The sequence below is a fragment of the Camelus dromedarius genome, chromosome 13, assembly GCF_036321535.1.
Source record: "Camelus dromedarius isolate mCamDro1 chromosome 13, mCamDro1.pat, whole genome shotgun sequence".
In the NCBI taxonomy this organism is placed as follows: domain Eukaryota; kingdom Metazoa; phylum Chordata; class Mammalia; order Artiodactyla; family Camelidae; genus Camelus; species Camelus dromedarius.
In genome coordinates this window covers 53,022,115-53,036,436 of record NC_087448.1, presented here as the reverse complement: position 1 = coordinate 53,036,436, position 14,322 = coordinate 53,022,115, and the positions used below count along the sequence as shown (strand labels likewise).

Sequence of the window (14,322 nt, the reverse complement as noted above, 5' to 3'; positions counted from 1 at the left end):
GCATTCCAGGCTTGCAGAACAACACACAGATCCCTGATGTCTTTCCCAAGTCTTTGTGCCTGAATGAATCTCTGTTTAGAAAGTGTTCTTAACTCTGTCCTTTCCCACTTGGTCAAAAAAAAAAATGTCTCAGCCTTCAAGACTTATGTCATGTAGCATCTGTTTTATGAAACTCACATGATTATCATCTCCTGAATTATCCTGTTTCCTTAAGTCACTTAAGTATTTATAATATGTAATGACTGGTCTTTTAGCATACTCTGAAAGGCTAAAAATTTGTAATGTCTTTTCAGGTAAGGAATAAGCAGCCATTTCATAAACACAGCCGGTGACTTTCCCAATCTGATCATCAGAAATCTTTAGAAACCTTAAAAGAAAAGACGACAAGCAGCTCAGTAACCAGATTTCACATTTCCTCCATTTCAGCAGTTATTTGAAGAAGATCAATTCTCAAAAAGGCTTGCATTATATAATAAATTTCACAGGCTGAAAACAAAGAGAGAAAGACCTGCCTGTGTTCCAAAGTTATTTACGTTAGAAAAAATTTTTCATTTTGATTGTCATCCTTTCACTTGCCCTGGGGAGGCATTTAAATTAGAGGAGTTATTGGACAAGAAAACCGGTCTTTGTTTCATTCCCAAGAGACAGACTTCCAATCTAATTGAGAAAAGGGGAAAAAATTTAAAAGATGTGAAATTTAGAGCTGATCCAGCTCAGCCAGCTGGGATATCCAGAGGCTGCTGCTACAACTTGAACAGCGAGTGTGCTCCCAACTATCAGTTCTGTGCAGCTACAATCTTCTAAAATGTAAGCTCCATGAAGGCAGAGATCTTTGTTTGTTCTGTTCACTGCTATTTCACATAGTAAGTGTTGAGTAAATGAAAAAAAAAAGTGCAATTCTAAACTACATGGGGTTGGAATACATTCAATACAAATTATAAAACAAGTATAGTAACGTTTCTTCAGGATTTAAAAAGCTGCTGACTCTTTGAAAATCAATTTGAAATTTGAAGTATAAAGAATTTGCAATCATAATCTTTAAATATTAATTACAAAGGGTCAACCACATTCAAAAGTGGGGGAGGGACCCTGAAGCAAAATCTCTAATAAAGTAGCAAGTTCATAAAAATTTCTTTGTAGATCAAGAGAAAACGATGGTATTCTAGCAACTAACTATATTTGTTTTTTTACAGTGTAGTATTTTAGATAATATATTCATCATGGGAGAACTATAGCCTTTGAAAATAAAACAGTACAAGTATCTTATTATATGTCTTTAGAAAATCAAGATTATAAGGACAACTAGAAAAAGAAGTTTAAAAAGTTTGATTCTAGGTTATATTAACACAGTAACCTGAAATACCCCAAATTAAGTCTGAGTTCTCAAAGTTCCCTTGCCAAAGAAACTCTTACTTGGTATTTCAAATAACTGCAGTATAACTAATAGATCATATTATATTAGTTTCAGGTATATAAGATATTGATTCAATAACTAGACATTAGGAAATGATCAATAAGTCTAGCTAACTTCCATCAGCATACATAGTTAAAAAAATTTCTGTTTTTGTGATGAGAGTTTTTAGGATCTATTCTCTCAACTACTTTCAAAAGTGCAATACTGTATTATTAACTACAGTCACCATGTTGCACATTATATCCCCATGACTTATTTTATAACTGGAAATTTGTTCTCAGTTGGTTTTAAAACTAAACAACCTTTGAAGAAAACACTTTCAACAATAAGCATAGTTTTCATGCAGTCAATAGGCAATCTAACATATGTATTTCAATCCCTAGAAAGAAATATCAGGCATTATTTTAAAGTTAAAAAACACCAACCTCTTTAATCTCATGTAGTTTTCACTGGCAGCAGGTCGGCATTCTGCTCTTTGCACCACTATTCCTTCCAGTGAAAGCTTATCTTGAATGGAAAGAAAAAAATTAACAGATGTATTCGGAGATAACACATCATTCTCAAGACTGTATTCCGAAACACTGGTAACCACAGTAAGAATCAAATATAATTAATAATAAAAATCAAGGAAAGAAAAGGAATATTTTAAAGTTTATAGAAGTATCATTGGTTGGAATAAAGAAAAACCTTATTCTTGGCTGGTAAAAACCTGGGCATCTGTCAGGTTTATTTACTGGGCTGCTGCAGCCCCTTGCCAATAAACAGCTTTTATACACTCTGCTCTTTCTAAAGGGAGTGGCATAAAAGCATATAAAATCAAACTAAAAAAACTGAAGGGTATGGAGGCCATATCACCTTTGGCAGAAAAGTAACTTCTGAAAACACAGCTAGTAAAAAAGCACTAAATCAAAGACATATAAACACATGTATTCACATGCGTGTGCACACACACGTGCTAAAAAAAAAATCTAGAATACACTGTGACTAGAACAGCTAGCCTAGAAAATACTGTGAAACCAGGCAGGTTATACCGTGTTCCAGTTCTGCCTGAGAGTTGCTCTGACTTCTATTTTCTGGCCAAATGATTAATATGGGTATGTCCCAATGAGAGCTTTAGCTGCTATGAATATTTGTCCAAACAGAAGGGCAATTTCATACTATTAGTAAGAATTCTTAGGGTGACCCTAACACAAAATTCAAGAGAAACAGAAAAAAGGAAAACAAACAAACAAACAAACAAAAAAAACAGGCAACAAGCACAGTGGGAAGATCACTTTAAGATCTCATCTTACTTGATACATATATGACCATCCCATGGGGGCACCAGCTTTACCACAGTCTAGAAATGCAAGGCTATGGTTAGGAACAGTTATGGTTCAGTCGTATTTCTGTGAGAATTCACCCAGGTTTTGAGAAGAGATTCAGGAAACCCTTTGGTTCATCAGCAATGCAGTTATGATTCATCTCTTCAGGATGAATGACTTCGGGCATTCCACTAACTACAACTAAATGCCTACTATGTGATGGGTACCATCCAGGCATTGTGAAACGGAAGATGATGAAGCTACAGAACTGTCTTCAAGAAGCACACAGTTCCCTGGGGGAGACAGATAAACTGACCAAAATGTAGAATGCAGACAGAACCACGCCAACATGATTTATACTAGAAAATCTTTTTTATGGTGACCTTTCTTGATTTTTGTCTCCAAAATCTAGAAAATCCTTATTGTAGCCCCTAAGTACTAACTGCAAACACACTGTAACCCAATGGTTTAATGCAAACGTGCAACAAACCTCCAGGACAGGCTGACAGATGACTGGGAAGACCCACGGTGAGAAGCATGTCTACCTCACACCAAAATATGCCAGGAAGGAAACAGTACAAAGGCTGTAATTATTTTATATTACATTTCAGTTTAAATATCCAAAACTAATTTCCTCTCATTAATGAATTTAGTAAGATTAAGATTAAAATTTGAATTTTCTTAAAGCAAAAGTAAATCTTATATTCAAGTGTGCCTCTCCCAGGAAGCTGAAAGTTCTATCTAGAAACAAGATTTGAGAAAGATTTCAATGTATATTGTGTCTTAGATTTCAATGCATGAGAAAAGTCCACTATTAAAATATAAATTAATCCTTAGAAAACTGAAATAAATCTAGACTACTGTTCCTGAAGATAATATGGTTATATATCCATGTGCCTATTACTGTTGGCTACTACAGAGCTGCCTTTCCATACCACCTGTGAATGCGCCCCACTTATTCAGCAGTACCTACTCCTGGTGGACAGATGACTTCAATTCCTGGTTAAAGGTTTCTGCCATCAACGTTCTGCACTTAATACCTGAAAGGGTAAGAAGCATCCACAGCACCTGCCCATTTCAATTTGGCCACCATTCTCATCACTATTCTTCAACCAAGGTCACTCACACAAAGCAGTAAAATTCACTTCCCCCAAACCATAATTTCCTGTCCATCACATACCCTTTTCAAATCTAAAATAGCTTTCAAATGCTTCTCAAGTGAAAAGAAAAGTCTTCATCATCAGCAATGAATTCTTCCACCAACTGGCTGCTCTTAAATAACCCCACATCTCAGTTCACTCTTTCCCCTTCCCTGTCTCTTTCTAAATAAATCAAAAACAAAAACAAAAACAAAAACAAAAACAAAAACAAAAACAAATTGACTTATAATACAGCCCCCTAAACAAGTTTTAAAGCCTTCACACATTTTTTAAAGCCTCACAGGAATGTGTTTTCATATTCTTTCCACTAAATCATGTTGCTTTTCTTCTTCAGGACATTACTTAAGATTTCAGGGGAAAGCTATTAAGTATTATATTTTATCGCATTTGAAAGTACCCACCTGCATACCACTGCTGTTAATTGGAGATCATATTCATTAATACAAAAACCCTGATAAGACTACTTTGTTGGCCCAGTCAGAAAGAGCATAAATAATTGAAAAAAAAATCTCTTTTTTTGCTCATATATTTATCTAATATTCACTGAATGCCTTTTATGTAAAAGATAACTCAAAAACAGATCAGGAATAACAAAATTAAATGAAACTTAGCTCCTGTTCTCAAGCAAGGAGTAGAGCCCAGGGCAACCATTCACAAAGAGACTGAGGCATGTACGCCTAAAAAAAACTGAGGACCCTCAAAGAGCTTTTTATATGGGTTTCGTCTGCTGATATTGACCGTATTAGAAACTAAAACTGAACAATGTTTAGAAAATCAGAGTGAGAAAAGCAAAAAGGCTCAGTATTGTTATGAAAATAGTTTAGATTTCACAGGGCCTTGGAAGTGTCTCAGGGACCCCTCTACACAGTGGCTTCCAGATCACATTTTGAGAGCTGCTGGTCCAGCAGAAGGATAAGACAAGTACAGAAATCACTTTAACACACTAACAGCACTTTTGATGGCCCTCCACTTACCCAATTCTAGATTACCAAGCCTCTCATTGCCCCTCTTAACTATAATGACAGATGCCCAAAGCTCGCTATAGACTGGTGGGTAGCAGGTTAAACTCTAGTACTCCCACACACTTCTGCTCAAAACATGCTAGAACTTGTTTATGCTAGTTTTACTGCTAGTAATTATGCAATCTGATTATACATTGCATAATCCCATTAATTATGAGTATGGGGGAGGGAGATGTTTCTATGAAAACTAGGTTTCGTGCTTTGGTAAATGTGATATAAAGGTAAGCGGCTAAAAATCTGCTGTCAAATTAGGTACTGGAAAGACAACTAGAGACTAGAAGAGACATACAGAAGTCTAGAAGAATTCTGTATTAGTATTGTTTCACAGTGTCTAAGTTCTTGCCCCTTTTTAAAGAAAGCAAAACTGAAAATCTAAGTTATGGGTTTACTTTTCACAAGAAAGAGAAATCAGATGCTCAGTCAGCATCCTATACCTAAAGCAAAGGCCTTGCCCTACATGTACACTGGTAATTAAATGCGCATTTATAAGTTTTAAGATAGAATGTTTAAGGCAGTAGGAATACATACTAATATCATTTTATGATTCCCTACCTTTGACTTTAACTGACTACTGTTCCCTCCATAAAGGCTGTGGGATTCTACTGTACTAAGCAGAATTTGCTATGGTTTATAAGGGTTATAATCTGCCGACAGAGACAGAGTATTGGGATTAAAACCACAGAGAGAGAAAGAAAGAGAGAGAGAGAGAATAAGAATAAGAATGAGTATGTCTAGCTGGGAATTAAGAAGAGCTTTGACAGGGAAAGCAATGCTTGTGCTGGACCTTGAAAAATGAGTAGGATTTAGACTGGGAGGAGAGGCAGAAGGGCACCGAAGGTGGTGAAACAGTGGGAGCTATGGCTTTTGTCTCTTCTCTGTTTCTCTCTCTGTCTGTCTCTCCCTCTCAGAATTTTAAACTAAGGAACCCATACCAGAGTCACTCCACCTCAGGAATCACTGGAAGGACACGGTCACAACAGCACTCTGAAGAGAAGCCATGTAAACTCGTCCTGCTGAAAGCCTCAGAATGGCTTAGTTCCTGTCTCTTCCTGGGCTTGGCCATTTGTTCAACTCTTCTTTAGATTCTGGGAAATATTCCCAGATCCTTTCTATATTTTCTCACCTCCTCTGCTTTTTTGGCTAGACTGGTTTACTTAATGGTTTATGCTACTTGTAACCCAAAGAACCTTCATAAGTATGAACACACATCTTTGGTGACGGTAGTTTATTGATCTATATCCTGCCACTTAGTTTCAGAAAAAAATGGAGAGTTTTAAAGGGTGTGTACACAAAGGGCATCCTATAACTAGAATGGAAGTGTCCTAGTTCTGATTCTGCCACTAAATAGCGGTGTGACTTTTGAGAAGTTACTTCACATCTCTGGGCCTCAGCATCCATATGTACAATGAAGCCACAAGATCTCTGGAATCTCCTTCAGTTCTCTCACTAAAATAAACAAAACTGCCCTTCCCTTCCAATTGGGGATGTTTTGTTACTTCATTAGTATTTATTTTGTTGGCTCTAACACTTTCTAAAAGACCTAGCTATAATCACATTTTCTTTGAGTAGAAATTAAAGAAAACTGTCCCTGAACAATAATAAGAAAATGTTGAAAAGCTGCTCAAGACTTGAAAACATACAAACTTCTGATCTAAGCTGGACCTTCCTACTCTTTATCTCAATTTGAGACACATGCAATGTTGAAGAACCCAAGAGAAACAACTGACTGGCACTTTTTACAAAGTTAAGGGTATGGCTAGTTTGAACAAGTTAAAGTAATAAGCAAGCAGGAAGTGTGCCTGTTAGCACTGGCATGTAAGTAATGAGAGCAGGTATGTTACGAGGATGCTAGGCATCAGGAAGTGACAGGCATTCAATTCCACAAGACCACTCTGGATCCAGTTCAACATGGAGGCCTTAAAGAGCACTTCCAACTCAACTTAAAACACAGACAAGGTTAGAACCAAGATTCCGGATTGATCCTTGAGACTTTGAAGCTATTTTCCTGATTCTGACTTACATCACACCTGTGTCTATCCTTTCTGCAAAAGGACTAAAGAAGTAATATTCCACAGAGAATGAGCATTTAAAAGGTAAATCATTTTCAATATTCCTACTAGTCTCCAATTGTTTTCATTTAAAATCTTTTCTTACAAGCCTTTGCCTGTGGTTCACAGGGTAAGGCCTATTAACACAAGCTACCTGGCATCTTAACAAACCAGTTGGGCAAAGCTGCAATCCCTATATTATTAAGAAAGTGTTCCTTACTGTATTCAAATTGGTGAACCGATGTTCTGATCTCTATTTACTATTCAGAAATTTTAGGAATATAAGAGCGTGCTCAGACTTCAGTAAACCTACAGAGTTAGCATTTGATTATTTACCTCAAAAGCTAACAAAATGAGCAGCAGCCATATAAGTATTACCTTGAATTATCTATTTATGTAATATGTTTTCTTACAATGATATTCAAATTATAAATATGCCTAATATGCTGGGAATTCCTAGTTTTAAACCAAATACTGAAACCATAGTTTGAGGACTAAAAAATAGTAACTTGAAGACTGGACTTAGGATTAGAAAAGACCTCAGTTTCCTCACTCATGGTTCTGCTCTTCAACTCTTCCCCTATGGACTGGGACAAAGAAGGTTTATGTACATTCCCATACAAGGGATGCTGCAGTTCTCCTCAAAGATTCTCTGTAAATGAGAAGACTGGTTGCCCAGGGGTAGAAAGAAGAGTGGTTACTTAGGTTCAAAATCAAAGAGGGAGGCCTCAAATGTGCAAAGGAGTTTAGAATGTTCTATGAGTCTACAGAAGCCATAACAAGTTTTTGATCAAAGAAATAACTTAGTGAACGAATTTTAAAAACCAACATTTGTAAGTTTTAATATTTACAAAAGGAGCTCACAAGTTATCATTCTATACTTCACATTACAGTCCCCTTTTTGCTTGTTATACTATATATATATACTCATCAACATAAATTCTCAAATCCAGATGTGGGCATGATGTTGTAATGTTGTATAAACAGACATAATCCCTAGCCTCAAAGTTGCTTTCAAGAATAAGAGATTGAATAAAACCCAGAAATAAAATACAGTTTTATAAAGAACATGAAGTAATGCTGTGCTGTAATAATAAATGAAAAGGGTCAGGAAAATCATACTACCGTAATAGTTTGTTTTAGTTATACCTTCATCAAAGGGTGCTATCCAACTTTGGCTGTTGCACTTGAAATTCGAGAGAATTCAAAAACAATAGCAAACATGATATTTAACAGATTTATAGATAAATATTTAAAGATAGAAAAACAAATCTTTCCAGGAAAGACTAAGTCTCCCAGAGAAAAAACTTTTACTACAGTGTTATATTACAATTAAATAGTGCCAAAAACTGTGCTAGATGAGACGAGGGGTACCAAGAAAGAAAATGCAGACCCCTGCACTTAGAAACTAGCCTGCAAATATACTTGAGGAATACAATATTAATGAAATACTTATAGACAATCTGGTGACACATTTTTAAATTAACTGAATATGATTCTAGTTTCATTAATTTTATCCTTAATAACTCTTATTCTCTTCGCCATGTTGAGTAATAGTAGTAATACCACAAATTAGTTTAGTTCTTTACAATTTTCAAGATACTTTCATAGTAAGTGATCCTCACAACTAGAGTAGAAATTATGCCCCCATCATTAAGAACTCCTTTGAGGAAAGTTCCCCCTTCCTGAGCTCATCAATTTCCTGAACATTCTTCAGCTCTGCTTGATCATAAGTATCACCTGGGGAGCTTTTTAAGAACTATTGAGCCCACTCCCAGAGATTCTTTATTTGTACTATGTGGGCAACAGGTATTTTTTTTACAACCTCGCTAGATAATTCTAATTTGCAGCAGCCAGCGTTGAGACTGCCATTCTGATATTTCCCTCCTCCTCCTACCCCTTTTTCCTCTTGCCTGCATCTCTGTTAATTTTATTTTCTGGTGGTACGGAGGCAACAGCTTACAGAACTACTCAAATATTCCATTAAATCTAAGATACCATCAACTGTAATATTCGCCATTATTTTATGTGCCACCAAGGAAAACAAAATACCACCATGAAACTTTTACAAGCCAATGATTTGAAGACATACTCTGATTTCAGAAATGTTAAATGTGAAAAAGTGTACAATAAGACAGAGTTTTCCACCCCTGGTTTACAATCACTCTACTCTCTCTCCTATGAACCATCCTTATCCTGTCCTGCTAGTTCAGGCCCCTCCTCCCTCTCCTTCACACCATCTCATCACCAAAGACACAAAAGGATCTAAAGAGAAGGTAACAGGAGGAACAGTGGTAGGGGACACCATTTGGGAGCAGAAACCCTTTTGGTCACTGATTTAATGTTAATAATAATATTAACTTTACAAATTTTCAAAGTCATGTCTCTCATTTTGAGATTGTAGACAATGGTTATTAACTTAAAACATCTCCTTCCATCAAAAAAAAATCTTCTGAAAAGGCAAAATTCCATTTTGCCAAATAGCACTATAAAAATGAGTTCTATATAATAATATAATTTCGGTGTTCATTTGATGGCTCATAGAAGTGCTTTGCTCATCTGGTTACAATAAAATTTTCCAGTGAATAATAATGCATAGCTTGCACTTCGGGAAAAAAAAAAAAAAGAGCAAACTCATTTTTAAAAACTCAAATGATTTCTGCTTATGGAATTATAAAACATAGGTCCCAAAGTACATTTAAAATATGAATTAATATTTGACACAACATTGTAAAATGACTATAACTCAATAAAAAATGTTTAAAATAAACAAATAAATAAAATTTCTTTAAAAAAATATGAATTAATGTGATATGTAAATTGTTTTCAAGATTACCTCTGTAATGAAAATCAAAGAAATATGGAATGGAATTTTGCCAGAACTTCTCATTTCATCTCTGCCATTTTTATTTGTGCTCCTTTTGATACAAACTGCTTTCATCATTTCTACACTCCCAAAGTGAGGCTTAAAACTTTGCCAATGTAGCAATGTTTCCTGGGCTTCTTTGAAGACTTAGTTCAACACTGCAAAACATTTACAAGCTTATTCATCTGACTGGAATTACACATCCACATCTTCTTACTGCCAGAACCTATAGCCAATGAATCCCAGGAGGATTTAAGCACGCTGCATAGTTGATGAGATACGTGGTCAACCAACTCCGTAAGGCAGGTGAGGCAGAACTTGAGTTGATGCAAACCCAGTGCTAGACAACATCTCACAAAGAAAAATTTTATATTTCAAAATGAAACTAAAGTTTTGACATTCAAATAGAATTAGATTAACACAGAAAAATCCCTGATTCTTAAAATATGTTAATACATCACATTGTATAATTTATTTTTATTTTTCAACACAAAAAAGTCTAGAGTAACATGATTACAGCTGAATATCAAAATGAATGTTTCTCACATTCAATGCATTAACAGGAGGCTATGAAGCAAAAGAAAGCCACACATTAAAAAAGAGAAGCTCAGCTTGTGAAAGGCAGAAGGTCAAGGCAAAAAGCAATCAGAAGACATGAAAGTCAGATGGTCAAAGGTCAGTCAGATTTTGAAAAATGAGCAGATAAAGATATCATAGAAATCAAGTAGATGGGCATCAAATTCAAGTGAAGAAGACAGACACAGATCAGGAAGCTTAAAAAAAATCCAGGGCAGAGACATAGTGCCAGGTTTAAGTAAAAATTGACAGCTGTTGCTCTTCTGTAGTTGGTTTTACTTTCTTCCTAAGGTAATGGGAAGTAATCTTTTTAAAAAAAACAGGCATACATGCATACAGGTGAAAATAACCAAAAAGATTTGGTAGAGGTGGAGAATGTGGAAATAGAAGCCGAGTGTTCTGAGACCACTCCCTTTCTTGAAAAGGAAATTTCATAGAGGAGTTATCTGTTGAGTCTAGGGGTATTATCAAGTCTTGTATCTTCCAACCAAGAGAGATACTTTCTTGGTAAAGTTCCACTTCTTTCCGCGGCAGGGGAATACCTCTGGCATATAAATGGAGCAAGCGTATATTATGATGATGTCCTGTGTCAATCACGGTGATGACAATGACCTCATTTCCCGTCAAGAGTTGAAAGATAAGATGCGAATTCCCACTGGCCTGGAACAAGTTCTGCCTAATACTAGTGGAAGATAAACATCACCATAAAGTGGAAAGGTTTTGCTAAAATTTGATTAGGCATTGGGTCTAACCAATGAATACACTCATATCAAGAACCCGACAATGGCATTGTTTAAATCCTCAAAGTTGGCTACCATCAACAAGAACATAAATAACAAATGTTGGCCAGGATGTGGAGAAAAGGGAGCCCTCCCCTTGCACACTGTTGATGGGACTGTAAACTGGTGCAGCCACTGTGGAAAACAGTATGGAGGTTTCTCAAAAATTAAAAATAGAGCTACCCGTATGACTCAGCAACTCTGCTCCTGGGTATACATCTGAAAAAAATGAAAACACTAACTTGAAAAGATACATGCCCCTCAATGTTCATAGCACCATTATTACAACTCCCAAGATATGGAAGCAACCTAAGTGTCCATCAACAGATAAATGGATAAAGAAATGTAAAATATATATTTTATATATATGTATATATACACACACACACACACACACACAATGGAATGCTACTCAGCCATAAAAAATAATGAAAATTCTGCCATTTGCAACAACATGGATGGACTTTGAGGGTATTATGCTAAGTGAAATAAGTCAGAAAAAGACAAAATACTGTATGAGATCACTTACAAGTGAAATCTAAAAAATAGAGCAAAACAGAAAAAGAAAGCCAGATAACACCAAGTGTTGGAAAAGCTGTGAGAAAACAGGAGCCCACAGGTACTGCAGGTGGGAGAGTGCATAGATAGCGCTGATCTCGAGAGTCATCTGGCAGTTCTAAGTAAAACTGAGCGTGGTTAGCAGGCCCTCCCCTGGGTATGTACTGCACAAACTTTCACAAACACCTATAAGAGGACATGAAACTGTTCATCACAGCAAGGAATTGAAGCAGTCTGGGTGTTCTTCACTAGGGAATCAAAACCAACATTTATTGGGTGCTTAAGTGTGAAATACTATGCACCATCCAGAAGAAATGGAACAGATATACAGCAGCATGAACTAATGCAAAAAGCAGAGTTGAATGAAAAAAGTAAGAAACATAGATACATACACACATATACAAATGAAAAAATAAATGTCTTCAAAGTTGGCTAAAGGGCTCTTTTATATATGTGATAACAGGTGTCTATGACAGACCATTTTTTTTTCAAAAAATATTTCTGCCTGCAAAGCAGATGAAATCTTCAAGTCTAGTGGTCAAGTGGATCTGAGCTAATCTTTGATGTGTAGGTTAAGCCCTCTTGCTGAAACCATTGAACTGATTAATTCCAGTTTGTATCTGCAGTGAGGCAGAGAAATGTAGTCACATACCATGGGTGTTTGCCTTGGCACAGTTATTGAAGCACCATTTGTACAGTTTTAGGGTTGTGTAGACTTGACTGACACTACGCTTCTTACCCTCCAGCCCCTAAAGCAGGTAAATATAAGCTCAGAATTGGCTAAAAAGATGACAACCTGGCTTTCTCCTAAGGGGCATGGGTACCACAACAGCAGCGATGATCAACAAAGCCCTGAGATCTCTGTAAACTGCAATCATCTTGCTTTAACGGGGATGGAGTGCAGTAACAGGGAGAAAGTGGGGCCTACTGGATACCGTTTTTCTTTCTTAAGACTGCAAGTTGGAAGCAAGAGGACGTAAAAGAAAAGTCCTATGGATTCTCATCAGCTCCAGGCAGGCACTAAGACAAGGCTTCTGTTACACTATTGATGCCAGGCCACAGGTGGCAAATGAAACATACATGTCAGGTTTGCAGAAGCCAAGGATACCACAGTGAAGTCTCGAGTGAGACAATGCAGTCAAGGGTTAGATGCACCTGATGGGGTGGTTCAGAGTCTGTCAAGGCAAGTCAGCAGAAACAAAGAACACACATCAGTAGTTTTAAAAACCAGAAAGCAGAAGTGAACAAGTTAGCAAGTGTAAGGTGGTCCTGGGGTGATGTCTGAAGAGGTCAGTGGTCCAACTTCCTGTAGTCCTGCCCCCCCTCCCACAGAAGCCCATCCTCCAGCAGCTCTAGCTTTACCGCTTCCCCATGAAGCCATCTATAAATGGGCCAAACAGGGTCTAAGGAAGCAGACCAAACATTATATAGACTTCAACTACACCATTTTATTTAAACATGAAAGAAAATTCTAGCATAGCCTCCATATTACAGCTATGCTTTATTGATTCTGATGTCGTGTAAAACTCATTAACAGAGCCTGTACCTATGAATTGGTATGCTGTTGTTGGCTTTGCTACTACATAATGCTAGCTCATGTGCATGGACTATTAACATAAGAATTCCATGAATACCTTTCCAAAACTGCACCCCTCAAAAACTCTATTCAATAATTCAGAAGAAGTCATATCCATAGATAAGGCTTGATTCCAAAAACACAGGATCAACACATGAAATTGTTAGACTATAAGAGCAAATTCTTCTTAAATGATGCAGTACTGAGGGGAAGCTTTAGTCTAAGTGTCGGCTTACTATTAACAAGCTGTAAAGTTCTAGATAAAACACTAAAAACTCTCTAGAATGCAATCCTACCTCTGGTAAAATTTTAACTTTGGTTCAATTTCATAGTCTCTAAGCAAAAAACTCAGCCTTAAAAATGTTATGCCTTAGACTTCTAGTTTAATTTCAATGGACTTTTGTTAAACTCAATGCTACATAAACATTAAATTCAAAGTGTGCTATAATTAAAAATAAAAATTTCTCTATCCAAAGAAAATCTAACGTTTAAAGAAAACAGAAGGCAAGCATTTTTAGAAGAATCTACACCAATATTTCTAACAACACAAAGTTGAAAAAATTTTAAATACCTTTAATGTAATAAAAAATATATAAATCAATTTAACAAAATCTGAAGTCTACTTCTGAGAACCATATAGTTCCTCAGAATAATTTAGCAGATAGGTCAGTCAAATAATAGTGTAATGGGAACAATGTTCACATTTCTTACCACTGGGCCTTTAAATTCTACAAATGAAAACTCAGATTCCCTAAAATGCTTTGGAAGGCAAGTCACAGGGGAAGGAGGGAAAAAAAAAAAAGGAGAGAGAAACATCACACTCACATTGTTTCAGCTTAAAAAAAAAAAGCTAGGCTTTGGTCTTTTCTTTCCCTCTTTGAGAATACTAAAAAGCAACAACAAAAGAAACCCAACTAACTTGGCCCATGACACTATTTTATAGGAGGTATTTTGAATCTGTCTGTTATCTTCCTGCAGGAGCAAGCACACAAACACACAGTTTTAGTACTTTCCACAGC

The 14,322-nt window shown here is 36.3% G+C and overlaps 1 protein-coding gene across 1 annotated transcript in view; it reads right to left on the bottom strand.

Moving 5' to 3' along the window:
• GTF2F2 (general transcription factor IIF subunit 2) overlaps positions 1 to 14,322 on the bottom strand; it is a 121,296-nt gene that overhangs the window by 51,914 nt on the left and 55,060 nt on the right. Inside the window, exon 5 of the mRNA XM_010980855.3 lies at positions 1,840 to 1,921. Within this exon, the coding sequence (XP_010979157.1) occupies positions 1,840 to 1,921 (82 nt within the window). The remainder of the gene's footprint in view (positions 1 to 1,839; positions 1,922 to 14,322) is intronic.